The 17,021-nt window shown below is 41.4% G+C and overlaps 1 protein-coding gene across 2 annotated transcripts in view; it reads left to right on the top strand.

The window, feature by feature from the left end:
• Window positions 1–6: 6 nt before the first annotated feature.
• TRAM1 (translocation associated membrane protein 1) overlaps window positions 7–17,021 on the top strand; it is a 32,204-nt gene continuing 15,189 nt past the window's right edge. The window contains exons 1-6 of one of the 2 annotated variants that reach the window (XM_019549072.1): window positions 7–173; window positions 3,188–3,251; window positions 4,106–4,224; window positions 4,427–4,543; window positions 5,243–5,301; window positions 5,706–5,790. In XM_019549072.1, coding sequence (XP_019404617.1) covers window positions 51–173; window positions 3,188–3,251; window positions 4,106–4,224; window positions 4,427–4,543; window positions 5,243–5,301; window positions 5,706–5,790 — 567 coding nt within the window. In that variant the 5' untranslated portion in view covers window positions 7–50. Of the gene's footprint in view, window positions 174–3,187; window positions 3,252–4,102; window positions 4,225–4,426; window positions 4,544–5,242; window positions 5,302–5,705; window positions 5,791–17,021 lie in introns of both variants that reach the window. The other variant, XM_019549063.1, reaches the window with a different exon arrangement.

Below are 17,021 nucleotides of genomic sequence, written 5' to 3'. Positions count from 1 at the left end.
GGCCGCAGCGGCGAGGGGCTGCGCTGGCGGCAGAGTGGCGCGGGTCCGCCATGGCGATCCGCAAGAAGAGCAACAAGAACCCTCCCGTGCTGAGCCATGAGTTCGTGGTGCAGAACCACGCGGACATCGTGTCCTGCGTGGCCATGGTCTTCCTGCTCGGCCTCATGTTCGAGGTGAGTCCGTGTCCCTCCTCCCCACGCCTCCCGCGTGTGTCCGTGTCCGTCCCGTGGTGCCCTGCACACACCCACCCCGGCGCGGCGCCGGGCTGTGGGGGGCGGGGCCGGGGCCGCCGGGCAGCGCGGTTACGTGGCAGTAGCGCGGCCGCCGGGGCGGGGTTGAGCGGGGAGGTCGGGGATGGTGACGTGTACAACTCCCCGCGTCCCCACCTCGGGGCGCAGACGCTGGGGAGCCCGGCAGGTGCCCAGGACAGTGCTGAGGGTATCGGCAGAGCCTGGCCCGGCTGAGGGTTCGCACTCCCTCTGAGTCTTCTCCTTCCCCCTCCCCCAAGCTGATGCGTTACCTGGAGATGGGGATGGTGGGGAGGCTTTCGTTTTGCCTCTTCTGGCTCCATGAAGTTGAGGGAGCTGAGACCTCCCCAGCCAACAAGTTGGGTCTAGTCCTGCTTTGAGCAGGGGCTTGGACTAGGTCGGTGTTTCTCAATGGGCAGGTTGCGAGAATACAGGAAAACGATGGCGAAGAAACTTTAAAAATGGATTCTCATTTAAAGGCAAGAAACATGGGGAAGCGTGGCTTCTCCAGTGTGGGCTGGCAGAGCTCCAGCCTGCGTGGGGCTGCTTGGAGGCCCGCCACCCCCCACCCTGCGTGCTGGGAGGTGGGATGGGGGGGTGTGGCACAGTGGCGGGAGTGGGGACGCTGTGTTGGAACTGGCTGTTCATGTTTACAAGTGGGCCCTGGAAAATAATGGTTGAGATCCTCTGGGCTAGCTGACCTTTTGCGGTCCAGTCCCTTCTAACCCTTACTTCATATGATTCAAGCTATCCCATTGCTCCATGGCATTTTTGAGCAAGGGAGGTACTTTTTCCTTCACGATCTAAACACAGCAAGGGCAGTTCCCTTCTGATGGGATGAGCGGATTCGTTTGGGCAGAAATCTAAACACAGCAGCTTTTCAGGATCTGTGTTCTCAGCACGTTGTAAGTGTTGGGTCATCATCCAAGAGTTCCTTTTTGTAAGCATCTGTTTGGTTGGCAAATACCAGGTCTAGACTAGAAGGGACCACGTAGGTTGTTGCAGACAAAAGGGCCCACTTGGGTTCAAAAGGATCTGCAAGAATATCTGTTCTTCTGTCCTCCCTCTCTCCCCAGTTGCAGACACTCCACAAACGCCAGAGCTGCCTGACTAACTGGGAGGCTCTTGTACAAAAAAACTCAAGAGCCTTTCAGACTGCTTTAGCAGAGAGCAGGAGAGACAAGGACACACATGATGATGCCCTGGGGTCGCTGCAGTGGCAGGGATTTGATTAGGTAAAATATGCCACATAATCCTAGGAATTGGAGCGTGCTACAGAAAAGCGGGTGTGGGGAAACAACTCTTGCTTGCTATGGCACATCAATCTCCATCTTATTGACATATTTGAATAGGAAGGTTGTGGTTGTACAGAGTTCCTGTTTACCTTTTTGCCTGAAGGAACTACAAGTTACACCCCCTTCCCCCAGCAAATTTAAAAAAGAACAAAAAACCTTACACTCCAGTATACAAACAGCTTTACAACATTAGCAAAATCAGTTAGCACAAACAGGATACTACTATACCACTCTTCTATACCACTGGTTTTGAGTATCTTGTTTGTGCTGTTAACTGATTTTGCTAACGTTGTAAAGCTGTTTCTATACTGGAGTGTAAGGTTTTTTGTTCTTTTTTAAATTTGCTGGGGGAAAGGGGGTGTAATTTGCAGTTCCTTCAGTCCCCACAAAAAGATCAAGCTCTGACCAAGCCTTTCCAAGCTCTGTAAACTTATTTTGATATGGAACAAATACAGAGTTACCCCACTCAGTTGTACTTGGTGACCTTGCTTCCAGCACTTACTATTTTCTTCAGTGTTTTATTCCAAAATAAAGGATTTCTCAGAGTCTATCTAAACTTGTTCTCTTAAATAGGAAATGAGTATTTATGATTTTAAGATATTTTGACCTTTGTAAATTCACTCTCCAATGTCTAGAGCCAAATATTGGATGATGTAAGTGTGATTAATTGCAGAAGAGGGCATTGTTTGGATTCCTTAAACCTTTTTGGTTTAGGTATTTTAACTTCTTTATTCTTGCTTGTTTTTAAATAAAGTGGTTGGGCCTGGGGATAGTAGGTGGGCTCCACTGAAGCCTTCCAATATGGCTATTATTAACTACGTTTTTTGCTTGAAAGTTGGCATGGATCGACTTTTTTTCGTTACCAACTTTACTCAGTTCTCATAACTCATTTGTACTTATCATGGTTTTACTTCTTGCTCAGCATACATGGTGTCACTTCTATAACTTCATTCCATTCACCTTGCTTGTATGATGCTTAACGGTTTCTGAGTCTGTTAGCTGTTTACCAGTTCAGGAAAATATAAAGAGTCTATCAGCCTCTTCATTCTGTTCTTTCTACTGGTTCTTTTCTCCTCTTTCATCTGTAGCATGGGCAGTGTATTTTGAAAATGGGGTTTGACCTCAGAATGGCTTTGAAAACTGGCTAACATATTTGCCTAAAAATAGGTGAAACTGGGTTGTAGGAAACAACTGGCTTCCTTCAGATTAGCTGAATCGCTAAGTGTGTATTGAGAAAGGAACTACAGTTCCTATTATTAGTTTAATACAGTAGAAAGTGCTAACTGGTAAATATGCAGTATTGGAGAAGCTTGAGAGTTGTGTTTTTAAATATTCTGAAAATGCTCAGTTCCACAAATACCCTGCCTGTATTGTGTGAATCAGCTTTTGGGTAAGGCTATTTATTCTGACTTGAAAGTCAGACCAACAGATTCTGAGATGATGGGAAGTCTATGAAATCTATGAAATAAACATCAGGGCTGGAAGGGACCTCGGGAGATCATCATTTCCTTAATTTTGTCTTAAGGGTGTGTTTGTCTCTTGCCCTGCTGAGATCACATTGGTGTTTTCTGTTTAATAAATATGTTGTCAATAGTCCATTGATAACTTAGAATGTGTAGTACTCACTTTGTTCTTTTCTTTCAGATTACAGCAAAAGCAGCAGTCATTTTTGTTACGCTTCAGTACAATGTTACAATTCCTGCCACAGGTGCGTTTCTTTAGGGAATTTAGATACCAGTGGGGTAGAAAGAATTATAGTCTTCATAAATTGACCCATTCTTAATTTTAAATGATACAGTTTAAAATGGCGTCTGTGATAAAATGTTAATGCTGTTTTGTTGTGTTTTATCATCAATAAAATGGTATCAACATGCCTAGTTTCTGCATACATCTAGATACGAGGCAGGCATTCAGATCAGTGTGAATGATTTTAGCAACTTTATGGATAAAACTTTGTCTCTGCAAGTTGTACTAAGAGGGAGACAAGTTATTTAAATGTTAACAGTGCCCCTTCTAAAGAATTCTGCTAGCTCGCTTAAATGCATTAATTATATTTTTATTTTAATTCTTTCCAGAAACAGTTATGTCTTTGGTGGGATGGAGATAATTAGTAGAAGTTAAGGTTGCTGGTTTAACCTAGGGGTGGTGGACAGCCTGTTGCATGCACGTCCCAAGTGGTACAAGTAGCTTGTGTGTGTGGTATCTGCCTGACTGGGGAAGGGGCAGGCAGCACAGTGGCAGATAGGGCAGGAAGAAGACAGCAAAGCAGCAGATCATTACAGAGCAGACAGAAGATTGGACAGGGAAAGGGGGGCAGAGTAGCACTTGGGTAGGGTGCAGGGCTAACTTGTTGCACACCTACCAAAAAGTTTGGGCCCCCAGTGGCTTAACCAGTGATGATAGACCATAGATTTAAATTTAGTTTATACTCTGTGCACACTAATATCTTAATTTCTTATCTGAAAAATACTTCTTTGAGAAATAGATACACTTATTAATAAATGGATTAAATGAGATCCTAGTATTTAACTCTTTAAAATCTGGGTTTTTTTAATCCTTCAGAACAATCTGCAGAAACTGTCTCTCTCTATTACTATGGTTTCAAAGACTTGGCTACAATTTTCTTCTATATGCTGGTAGCAATAATCGTACATGCCATTATTCAAGAATATGTGTTGGATGTAAGTACAAAATATTCATCTTTATTAAGATAGCAAACATCAGTACTATTACATTTTTTTAATATTTAAAATTTTGAAAATTAAAATGTATGATCATGAAATATGTTAATTTCGATTTAAGATACTGTGTGAAAAATGAGACATGTAACACCTGAAACACATTTGTTTTAACACATTTCTCAATTCATAACTTCTGTTTTAGAAAATTAACAGGAAAATGCACTTTTCTAAAACGAAGCATAGCAAGTTTAATGAATCTGGACAGCTGAGTGCTTTCTACTTTTTCTCCTGCGTTTGGGGCGCAAGTATTCTTGTCTCTGTAAGTATGTCTTATCTTGCATTTATAGTGTCAGATCTCAGTCATTTGCAGTAAGAAAATAACTTCCTCTGTTGCTCAGCCATTTATTAGAGCAGAGACTAATCCTTTGCAAAATCCTGTTAGATCTCAGTTGTAGCTAAATATCGGTAGCACTCACTCCTGAATCCTTGGCTTTGTCTTTTGAACAGCAGGTTAGAAATAGACACAGGATACTTCATCTGTGTTTATTTTGACTCTTAATTGCAATCTGAGTAAATTACTTCTAGTTTATTATTTTTAGGAACAATTATACAACCACCACCATCAGTAATTAGACTTTTTTAGATATGGGGGCGAATGTCATCTCAGATCTGAGTAAATACAATAAACATGATTCTCTTTTTTTTGGATATTGTGAGACTTTGTTAAAACTTGGGGAGCTTGAAGGTCTTCAAAAAGCAAAACTTGAAATATTTATTCTTTAGTAAGCTTGACTTCTGCTTCTGAAAATTCTTCTTATTCAGAGTAATGCTAAAGGCCTATAATATAACTAAAGAAGCTTACTAATGGTATGATACTGCTGTAGTTTTAAGTTGACTGACCCCCACCCCCACCCCCCCACACATGTGGGTGCATCTTGACCATTTTGTTTCTGTATGTGGATTTTGGAGTATGATTTCTAAACTAAAAACGGTAATCAGTAGCATTATCCATTTTCAGGAGAATTATGTATCTGATCCAACATCTTTGTGGAAGGACTACCCTCACACTCTGATCCCGTAAGCCTTTTTTTTTTTTTTTTCCCCAGAATGTTGGAAAGTAATAATTATCTAAGATTTATAGTACAGTGCTAGTTCATGGCTTAGACCAACTACTGGGCAGAGCTGTGGTAGTGGTCTAAAATATGTTATTATATGATGCAAAAACTTGCTGCTCTCCTCATTTGGAACATCCAGAAATCCAATTTCTTCAGGGCAGAGAGGGAAGTTAATAAGGTTTAGCCATTTCTTGTAATACCATTTCATTTTTCCCAGAAGTTTTATTAGTGAGAGAAAATTTGCATTTCTCTTGTTGTTTATCCATAGGTTTTAGAAGTTTGCAGGAAAATTTTTTGGAACATTTGAACTAGGAATATAGTTACCAAACACACTTACTGTATATATTTTCTTGCTGTCTCATGCAGATTTCAAATGAAATTTTTCTACATCTCTCAGTTGGCGTACTGGTTTCATGCTTTTCCAGAACTGTACTTCCAGAAAACTAAAAAAGTAAGCCAAAAAAAAAAAATCTCATGTTAAAACAGCAGTGCTTTTACTACTAAGTGTGTCAGGGAATAGATTTAATATGAATATATAAATGTATATGCTTGCATATCAATTGATACGTTTTGGTCCACAAAAAACAAACATACTTCTAGTTTTTCTGTATTAATAGAGAACTTATGAGAGAACCATCTGCTTACTGGGGAGTGAATTACTTAAAAATAAATTTCAAGTAGTCTTTTTAAATACCTGCAGTTACTTCAGTGTTTACTTTTGTGAACATGGCTGTTCTGTCTGTGGGAGCTTGCACTCTAATACTACTTCCAAGCAGTTGCTCTGATGCAAAATTGGATTGCAATTCTGTTGTATCACTTGAAGTTCTGATTTGCAGTTCTCTTTACATTTTAACTGATGGTAAAAGTACTTTTTTAATCAACTGATAGAAAAACAAGAAACTACCTTTTATAGCTTTGGGTCATTTATTTCCACCACATTCAAGTAATGGCACAGTCAGTTCAACTCAGTCTCACAGTTGGTGGTTTCCCTATTTGTTACTATTGAAGACAACTAATTCTTGCCAATTAAGGTCCTAATACAAAATTATTTAATGGCTGAGAATTCATATAGATTAGGCAGTGAAGATTGCTAAATTTGCCAACTTTGGGGAATTGTGAATAGTTTTATCTGAAAGAGATTGTCAGCTTCCTCGGATAAGGCAAAGACCTCTGAGAAACGGCACATGTATGTGTGTTCAGCAAAGGGAGAATGCTGCAAGCTTTTAACATCTAAAGGCAAGCTTGGTATGCAGGCCATTATAGTTGACCTTGAGATGCAAATAGATAGGAATTCGGTAATATAACTTGTTGACTTTAGAAACATGGAATTTTTTTCTTTCTAAAAAGTTGGTTTCAGTTTCAAGTCTTATAGATGGTGATGAGTCTAAAAGACAACTTTTAATACATTTTTCAAGTCAAAGCAGACAACCTCTGGGCAGATGTTTTCCTTCTGTATAATCTATGATGCAGCAGCTGAAAAGCTGTTGCTCTTAGATATTATCACATTTATGAACTTCTAGGTATGTACTAGCTAAACCAGTTTCAACAGAGAACTTCAGATTATGTTGATTATACAAATTGAGAACTCTGAAAGAATTGTGCCAGGAGCTGACAAGTGGGACTAATTGTTAGAATACCTCTCAATTATTGCTGTGTCTCTATCTTCCTTTTTTGTGTCGTTCCATTCTTTCTGCTGCACAAAGATGTCTACAAAGCTTGCTTTTCAGGCACTTAACATTGAAATATCAGATCCCTGCTCCCGTTCCTCTTACAGGAGTATCCTAACAAGGAAGGAACACCAGTTGTTCTTAACATCTTTTTAGACTTGAGGCACCCCTGGGTTGACCCAAGACTTTCTTCAGAAGATGCCAGGTCTTAGTTTTCACTCTTGTTGCCTATAAAAAAAAAAAACAATAGTGCAGTTCTTTCTGTTGCAAAAAAATCAGAAAGACCACAATGTTGGATTTCTATTTAAAATCTCTGGGTTTATCTAGTGAATCACAACCTAACAGTGGTAACTTTATGTGGCACCCCTTAAAAGGATCTCAAAGCGCACCAGGGAGCCATGGCACTCTGGTTGAGAATCACTCTCTATGTCATGATTAGGGATCTCCGTAAATTACATTGGAAGTTCCCCCTGCAGTGACCTCTTTAATATTTTTTTTTCATTTCACTGCTTACCACCCCCTCCTCCACTGATTGGTGGAGGGGTCCTGCTGGCCAACCCATTTGCCACTGATCCCCGAAGAAGGAAAAACCGCAGCATACTTTAAAACATTTGTCAACCAAGGGGGAGTGGGGGGGGCAAGCAGTGAAATGAAAGCATTAAAGAAGCTGTTGCTGGGGGGCACTTCCAGTGTGATTTACAGAGATCCCTAGTCATGATAATATTTGAAGCTGCAGTCTCTCTCCTCCCACTCCCCCCACCCCCAGCAAGGAATGCTGACTTTTAGTTTTGGAACATTTTAATATCCCAGCACATTGCTACCAGTATAGGCACTCTGATGGAGATCAGAAACTTACATGTCTTTTGTATAGTTTGGAGTTGGAACTACACTAGGGAAATAGATTCTAGTTTCACTAAAGTCACTTTGTTTCCTAGAGTGTCTTAGCCAACTATCTGTCTTCCAAAAGCAGAAGAGAAGAAACAGTATTAGTTAAAACTGCTTCACATTAAAATTCAAAGATGGTTTAGCAAACCAAGTGACTGTTGCGCCTGTCTTCTGAAATTATATACATCACATGCCAGGGATTTTGAAAAACATTGGGGAAAATAGCCACATGTTCTTAATGACCAGAAGCTTTTAACATCTTTTCGGAAAGAAAAACGTGGATTTTTCTACTCTTTTCAGTCATGCATCACCTTAGAAACAGGTTCACAGGACTGTTGGTTAGAGCTACCAAATTGTTTTTCAGAACTTCATTAAGCTACTTTCCAGCAGTGATCTCAGTACTGCAAAAATTTGTCTTCTCTTCATTGGACTCTGTTAATACTCTATCTTTCATCTCTTTCTGAAAAAGGATAAACTTCAGCAGATATATTTAGTAAAAATCGGAACAGCTGAAGTTGCGTAACCAAGTGATTTTGCTCTTTTGGAGAATGATGAGTACCTCTGCTCTTTGGAGAATGAGGGCTAGCAGTTTACCCACTACAAAGGTCATGCTGGATTCCATTCTGCTCTCCTATCTATGTCAGTGTGTGAGAGGCTGCCAAGAGAGATGATTATGGGTTTTTTTCTCTATTCATCTTTATGAGATTTGAATTAAATCAGTGTTTGGTAAGGATGGAAACTGGAATAAGAATTAACTATTTTGCAATTTAGAATTGGTAAACTGAGTATCAATAAAAGATTTTGGACACTTCATTACTGGAACATGTCCATTTCTTCCCAAAGCATAGTTTTTGGTCACCAGAATACTTTTGAACCCTGGATTTCTTGTTAGCTGCCACAGATTTGACTAGGTTGGCAGTGACATGATCATTTTTTAGGTTTGGGATGAAAGTATTTTGAGTTAATGCTTTTTTATGGATAACAACTTGGCAGAACATTAGTTTTGCACATGCTGTATAAATAGATCTTAGCCTGAGTAGTCACTAACATACTAAGCTATCAGTGCTGAGCATTTTTTGTTAACTAGTTAGCACAAAAAAGCACAGCGAACACTTGTGTGCAGTTGCTTAAAAGGCTAATTCTGCATATTGATTTCAAGTTTAATTAAAGTACTAATTTAAATATTACCCAAAATAAGTCAGGATTTTTTTAATTGCTTGAGTACTAGCTTTTCCTTTTTTTGTGATACCTCAAGCAACAGGAAACCCTCATCTTGAAAACTAAAGCGCTTCAGTTACAATGGTAATAAAGTATAATGAACCAACAAACTTGATTGATTGAATTTCTCTTAGAAAATCACATCCCTGCATCCATTTCTGCAGTGTGTTCTAAGGTGCATCTCGTGTTTGTGATTGTTCCCTCTACCGTCCTGGTGTACTTGGTGACCCAGCCTACACATCAGATCATGCTGATTTTAGAAGTAACCTGAAAGTTCTACTTGCATTTGGAATTTAAATAGCTAAATCTGAAAATGTCTTCAGTTTACCTTTTAGGATAGACACTTTTTTAATCCATACAAATGCAACCTAAATTCAGATCTAGTTACAGTTTTTTGGCTGAGCAGAACACCTTGACATGTCTCTTACCAAAGTCTGTTCACCAAAGCAGTGTCTAAATCCCCTGGGGCACCTATTCCAGGATGTGTACTCCAAGCACACCTAACATCAATAGAATTGAGTTCAACATGAAGTAAAACGGCAAGAGCTGCTGTTGCTAAAAACGAGATAGGAACAGGAAATCGTTGTGGTGGTTTTTATGCAGTAGCTAAATGGTTAGACTACTTGCTCTAGGAATATTCACATGGAATATCTGAACCATCTTCAGTCTATGGTGGGTTTTAATCTTGTCCCACAGAAGATGAACCTAACCCAGGGGTGGGCAATTATTTTGGGTGGAGGGCCACTTACTGAGTCTTGGCAAGCTGTTGAGGGCTGCATTTTCCTCTCTGGCACAGGGAACCAGGAGCAGTCCCATGGTCCCAGGCCAGAAGCCTCTGGTAGGCAGGGGCTTCTGGTTGCAGGGGCGGAGCTGGGCAGGCCTTGCTGCTGGGTTCTGCCACCAGCTTCCCCTGGGTCCTGCTGCCCCTGGCTCCTGTCCTTTTTGACAGGCAGCCAGAACCAAATAAATATTATTTTTTCTAATTTTTTTTTTTTTAGAGGCCCCGCAGGCTGGGTGGAATGGCCTGGCAGGTGGGATCCGGCCCCCAGGCCATATTTTTGCCCACCCCTGACCTAACCCCAGAGTTAAATATAGGTGGAGTGATGCCCCCTCCTCATCCAATTAAAACTGTTCCACTCTAGCTAAGAATACAAGAACTTTGGGCTAGAAAGCAAGAAGAGAGGAAGCATGACTCTAGCCTAGTGATTCTCAACCTTTTTAGATGAAAGGCACCCCTCAGAAAATACCAGCTCTTAGCTTTTACTCACATTTTGACTGGAAAAATACTAGAGCAATTCTTCTGTTGGAAGAACTCAGAAAGACCAGAACAAGTCAGAATATTCGATGCTGTGAGTGCCTATGAGTTTGTTTTGTGAACCCAAGTGAAGGTAGGTGTTTTATACACCTAACTGTGCCAATATTGTGTGACACCTTTAAATAGATCTCATGGCACCCTGGTTGAGAATCACTACTTTAGTTCATTATTCTGAGTTTGCAAAATACATGGTCTCATTCTTACTACTTTCTACTCGTTCTAGTTTATCTACCTTTTTTAAAATGTGTGTGCCTAAAACCTGATAAGTGTTCCAGCTAAGACACCATAGGCACTATGTAGAGTTGAATAAGACCTCACATCTCTTAATAAATCCAAGAACAGGATATACCAGAGAGAGGCAACCAATTGGCACATGTGCCAATTAGTGGTATGCGGAGACATTCTCCTTGGCATGCCTGGAAGTGTGCTGAGGAAGATGTGTATGCATTTTTTTAAAGTTGCTGCTCTGAGGGTGGGATCAAGAGAACACAGGCAGGGACATGGTCTGCATTCTGCTAACCTCACCCCCGGCACAGCCACTGACACGGGGGCAGGGTTAGCAGAATACAGACTGCGTCCCTGCCCATGTTCTCCTGACCCACCCCCAGTGCCTGCTGATGTGCTGGAAGGGGACAGGGAGGAGAAGGAAAACCAGCAGTGGCAGTCACTGCCTTACGTACCTAGTGCCCACACTGCTCACCTGCATTGCTAATGGTGGGTGGCCAGGCTCTGGCAGCCAGTTCACATAATTTCTTCCTCCTCTTTCCCCTTCCCCACTCTCTCTCTTTTTCTAGGGACCTACCAAATTCATGGTGGAAGTGCAGCAGCACCACTAATCTTGCAGGTCTCTGGACACCTTCTCCCTCTGCTTGCTGTTGATCGGTGGAGGGGCTGTGCTTGCAGCTTGCTTTTGATTGGCAGGGAGGCAAAAACTGCAGCTTTAAACTTTGCACTGATTTTTGTCTCCCCCACCACTGAGGCAAAAATGGCGCCACGTTTAAAACTGTGGTTTTTCACTTCCATGTTGAATTCAGGGCGAGATACAATTCCTGTGGACTGTAAGCAGGGCAGGCTGGCCCCAGCGGGGGTTGGACCCTGAGCTGCGGGTGAGGGGGGCTGGGAGGAGTGGAGAAGTTCTGCTTGCTATGGAGAGCTCCGGCACTCATTGTAGTGGGGGAGCTTGCATGCAGGTGGGTTTGGGAGACATGGAGCTCTCCGGGGCGAGAGCCTGCACTGCGTGGGGAAGTTGTACTCCCTGGGAGCTGCAGGGTGCCATGGTGGGATAGGGGATATCTTTTTCTGGAGCCCACTGGCTACACTAGCAACCCCCTACCCCCAGCATTAACTCTGCTAGGCTTCCATGCCAGAAGTGCTGGGGCAACCTGCCTACCCAGGGGTGCAGCATTGCTGCTCAGGGAGCAATGTGGCAGACAAGCAGAGCCACATGTGCACTGGCAGCTGCTGCCCCTTCCCAACCCTGGGGCCAGGGGCCAGGCAGGGCACAGCTGGGCAGAGCATGAGCCCCATTCCTTACAACCCCTTCCACCCTCCAACTCTTGCTGTGTACTGCAAAGCCCAGCCTATGGCTTCTCACTGGAGCAGCTTGCCAAATTGGGATAAAATCATGTAATAACCCTCTTCTTTCCCCCCCACCCACAGCAACTGCAGGTGTTTCTATAATGAATCACCAAGGAAGTGTAAACCGTGGTTTGAAACATGGCACAGTTTTTGTGTCTTTACTGGTTGGCAGTCAGCAGCAGAGATCCCGGGACCTCTCAGCCAAAAGGCGGTGGGGCAGCAAAAATGGCTCCAAGTTTAAAACTGCAGCTTCTGCCTCCCTGCCAATCAGGACCGCAAGTGTGGCCCCTCCACCAATCAGTGCCAGGGGAGGGCATGCAGGGGAACTTGCAAAATTAAATGTGCTGCCACGCACCCACTTCCACCATGAATTTGGTAGGTCCCTATCTTTTACCCTTTTTCTCTCTTCTCTTCTGCTTTCTTTTCTCTCCTTTTCCTTCTCTCCTTTTTTTCTCCCGTCTCTTCTTTTCTTTTCTTTCTTTCTTCTATTTTCTCCTCTCTTTCTTCTTTCCCTCATTTTTTCTTTTCTTACTGGTATTTTCAAAAGTTCTCTCTTTTTTTTTCTGCCTTCCAAAAACAAGATGCATGCCTTATCAAAGGTGTGTGATATGCAAGAAAATATGGTATTTCTCCAGTTCTTCATAGGATCCTGTTCTCCATATTGCTTGCAACTGTTCCTAGCCTAATCTGCATGTGTTTAGTCCATTAAGCACACAATTAATGAAAATACTGAATAGAACCAGGCAAAAGATGCATCTTTGCAGGGCCCCTCTTGAAATATCTTCTTGGATGGACTGTAAATCATTATAAATATTCTGAGAATGATTTAAACCAGTTTTAGGGGATTCACCAGATGCTGATTACATCTAGACTATATTTTATTGGCTTCTATTAAAAAAAAAAAAAAAAAATGAAATAATTGTGATGGTGTCAGCAGCCTTACCAGAGTTAGATAATGTCAATTTACTGCTCTTCTTGTATTTACTTAGCCAGCTAGCCACCCTGTCAGAAGGAAATTAGAGTGTGTCAGTCCATTACTGTCAAACCCATGTTTATCAACTCTGATGTCTAGGTATGTAAAAATTGATTCTTAATCGGTATCAGAATTTTTCTTTTTTGTTTTAGGGTTCCATACTAGACTGACTGGGATTATGTTTCCCATATCCTTTCCTTTTCCCTTCAAGATAAGTGCTGTGCCCACCAGGCTACACCTGTTCTCCATGAATCCTTAAAATAATATTACAGAAAGTACTTAATTCCTATAAGTAGTATAGCGTGAATGTCAGATCCTGCCAACTTTAATATATCTACTGTTTTAGCCTACTCTCCCATCTCCATTTTAAAAATTAATTTTATTTAATCATCTGATCACAGACAAACTTCTGTGTGAAGAATTAAGTAAAGATGTACTTACTGAATAATTAAGTCTTAACCTGCATTATCTATAACAATTTTCTTTCTATGTTGTATGTGGGCATGCACACATAAAAACTAGCTCTAACATTGTTATTACCCACTGAGAGTGCTGCCATTATTAGGTTCTCATCCTTTCAACAAGGAACATACATTTCATCTTTCTGGCAAATTTATGGGTGTCTAATTCGTTCATGAATTTTGAATATTTTAGGCTAATTTTCTTTTTATTTATGTTCTCTTTCATACTTATGTGAAACTGAGCATTTAGTTTTACTACTGACTGATGTAGACTAGTCAGTTTTAATATAAAAGTTTGTCCCGCTAACAGTTTTCCAACCTTTTTAATTATATTTGTGTGCATTGTGTCCAGGTTTTGGATTGGCTTGCAGTTCAGATGGTTATGCCTGGCCAAGCAGCTTGTGCAGCTGCAAAAGGCACCCATTTAATGTCAGACATTTTCCTCAAACCAGAGAAACTCTGCATCTGGGGTAACTTGCTGTGAATCATGCTGTGTATAACTGGGGTGAAACAGTAAGACAGAGAAGTTCAGCTGTAACTTCTTTAGGTTCTGCCTACAAGAACAGTTGTATTTTTGGGATGACTGCATGCCAGAGAAACTGCCCTTGCCTTCTGCCAGCACAAATGCTAGACTCAAAACTTTCTGTTATCCCCTGAATTTCTTGCTTAACTTTCTCATGAATAATCTTCGTGAAAGTCTGGGTCCTTCATCTTTCAGGGACACTTGCAACAGACTGAGGGAAGAATATCAAAGTACCTCTCCTTTGAGATGAGCCTACAGCTCACAATCCTCCCTTGCAGGCCTCTCCAGCCTAAAAATGCTTTAAGGAAAGATCTATCAGCTGCTGGTTATAACAGTTTATTGAGGTATGGCTTGAGTTCTGAGCATGTTGCTCAGGAGAGTTTTGAGGAGGCCTTTGTAAACTACCAGAACAGTGGTTGGTCTAATTCAGTGGTGCTCAGCCTTTCTTCCCTGTAGGACTAGTCTGTAGGCCGGATCCAGCATGAATTTGGCATGTGGGGCCATGTCTTACCACCATATTCCTGGCACCGCATTTTTGGAAAGATGGGGAGTCCCATGGGCCAGATGACATGGGCCCAAAGGCTGGATTTGGCCCTAAGCCAGAGGTTAAGCACACAGCTGGTCTAATGAGTTTTTTACTTGGCAGTGTTTACCAAAGTGCCCGTCTTTGACTTATGAGAAGCTCCACTTATCCTAACATGGGGTGGCTGATATTTGGGTGATAATACTCATGGCTGATATTTTTCCCTCACCCATTCTTTTGGCTTTTTTTTCTTGTTCTAGACTCTTAAGTGTATTCTGGTGATATCCACAGTATGGGGTTGAGGGAATCTTTCAACTCTTCTGCAGAAGGAAAGGATTTTTGCGTGGTATTTTACTAAACCAGGTGCATGGTTAGGGTAAACTTAGACTAGCTTTCGAATGCAATGGAGCACCAGTGTATATATACCCACCTACAACCCCCAGTGGATGTTTAGGTGATTAAGCAGGGCAGGTGTTTAGGTGATTAAGTGATAAGTTGCTCTAGCTGAAATTTTCCAGAACCTTTGGTTCCAGAAACTTTCAGCTAGAGTAACCTATTACCCAAGTGAAACAAGGAATTGAGCCATTCCCTTCCATATTTCCTTCTTGGAGTTTTTCATAAGTAGTTTGAATCGCACTTTCTTTCAATCTTGATTCTCAAAAGTTGAGAGATCCTCTCAGCCTTCCTTGCAGGGCTTGGCAGGGAGGGTGTTCCTTCTATGCTCATCTTTTCACATTAGAGAGCAGCTAGTGTGCAGAGCCCTTATAATGAGCAAAACTAATGTCCCATTTCCTTAGATGTGGTTTAGCAAAATAAAAATTATAATCTGTAAAATTCTTATATAATAAAGAGCTTAGTCCATCTGTTTGTCCGTAATACTCTTGGAGCCCTCTGACTGGTTAGTGAAACAACCAATCAGAATGCGGCACACCACTGTGACAGGGGGCAGAGTGGGGTGGGCGAGGGCAGTGGCATGGGGTGTTGGCAGAGCGGGATCACAGGGCAAGCTTTTTCCCTGCTCCTGGAAGGTGGCAGTGGCATGGGATGGTGGGTGGCAGCACTTCGTCACTGCTCCCACCTCCCATCATTGTTGATGGGGAATTTTCTAGTTACTTCTATACTGTACTAAGAGCCTGCATTTTAACATGTGAAAGGGGAACCTGCTGTAATATGGACAGATTCCTCAGTCTTTTCCACCTGCCCATTTGGCTCATTATCTACATTTTCTCTTGCATGGCATGTGTGTTTTATAGATTTGCGCCTTCTAATTTGTGTTGAGCTCAGATTGCATCTGTTTTAACATACCCTTGAAGAATGGCTGTTTTCAGAATTTCCACTTTTTAATATGTGAAAAGAAAACCTAAACTTTAGGAATCCTAACTAAAACTTCAGGGCTTTCTTGAAGATGTTTGTGTCTCCATGTTCCTTGTGTAGCATTTCAAGATTTAGAATGTTTTACTATGTGTACTTAATTGGTGGCTGTTTTTATTTTTGTTGTGTGCAATAGACTTATTCTTTAAATTCATTCTTCCCCTGTCTTCCTGCTGTCTCTTTACTCTAGGTGCACTAGAGTTATTTATGTTCCTTCTGCCTGTTTGTTCTTCCCTTCCTATTTAATTACCATGCTGTGTCAGCTGCCTAAGAGCATAACTTGAGGTGCCAGTGCACACAACCTGTATTGCAGTCTAATTAAAACTTCACTTTGCCATCAGCATGCAGGGTAACGCAGGAACATAGAGTTTTAAATTAGAAATTCCTGAACAATCTTAAATTTCTAAAATATTTTTATTCTTTGCATTTTATTAGTGCACACAATCTTTTGAGTTTATTAATAGAAGCTCTGTTCAGCTTTTGTTTTTAGCACCTGTAGAAAAAAGTAAAACTTTTAAAGCAAGAAATAAACGTCTATAATTATAATGAGGTAAATAAGCCTGTGCTATAATAGATCATTTTGGTGTATTTACTACTTTGACATGTAAGTAAAATATATTATGGGTAGAATGAGAGGCAAGACTTACCAAAATTGCCTTAAGGAAAACATTTTTTTCCTCTTGCTTTAAAAAGCATTTCTGAGTTTAAATGACTGTTTGTTTGTTTTTTTCCTTCAAGTAGAAGCATATTTAAGCTGATAGGTTCACGTGTGGTAAAACTAGTGAACAATACCTGAATGGAAATCAAAGCATCAAATCAAGTAACTGAGACAACAGATTGCCAGGAAAGGAAGGGTGTTAAGGGCTGCTTGCAGACCCTTTTTTTTTTTTTTTTAAATAAAGGGGGTTTTGCTGGAAGAAGCATGACTTTGCTTTCACCTGGCTCTGTAGTATGTGCATAGATAAGGTGCTTCAGCAGGGCTTTTTGGCACTTTTATCTAATAGCTGATTTCAATCAGCTATTAGATAAAAGCACCCAAAAAGCCCCACTAAAGCACATAATGTATACAGATGTTGGGAGAGCTGGGTTCTACTAACGTGATGCCTCCTCTGAGTGTGCTCGGGGCTCAGCACAGAAGGGTGTGGAGTTTAAAGTAAAGCACCGCACC

The sequence above is a fragment of the Crocodylus porosus genome, unplaced genomic scaffold (genome assembly GCF_001723895.1).
Source record: "Crocodylus porosus isolate Cpor-Errol unplaced genomic scaffold, CroPor_comp1, whole genome shotgun sequence".
Classification (NCBI taxonomy): domain Eukaryota; kingdom Metazoa; phylum Chordata; order Crocodylia; family Crocodylidae; genus Crocodylus; species Crocodylus porosus.
The sequence above is the reverse complement of the archived record's forward strand: the minus strand, read 5'-3'. Positions and strand labels throughout refer to the sequence as shown.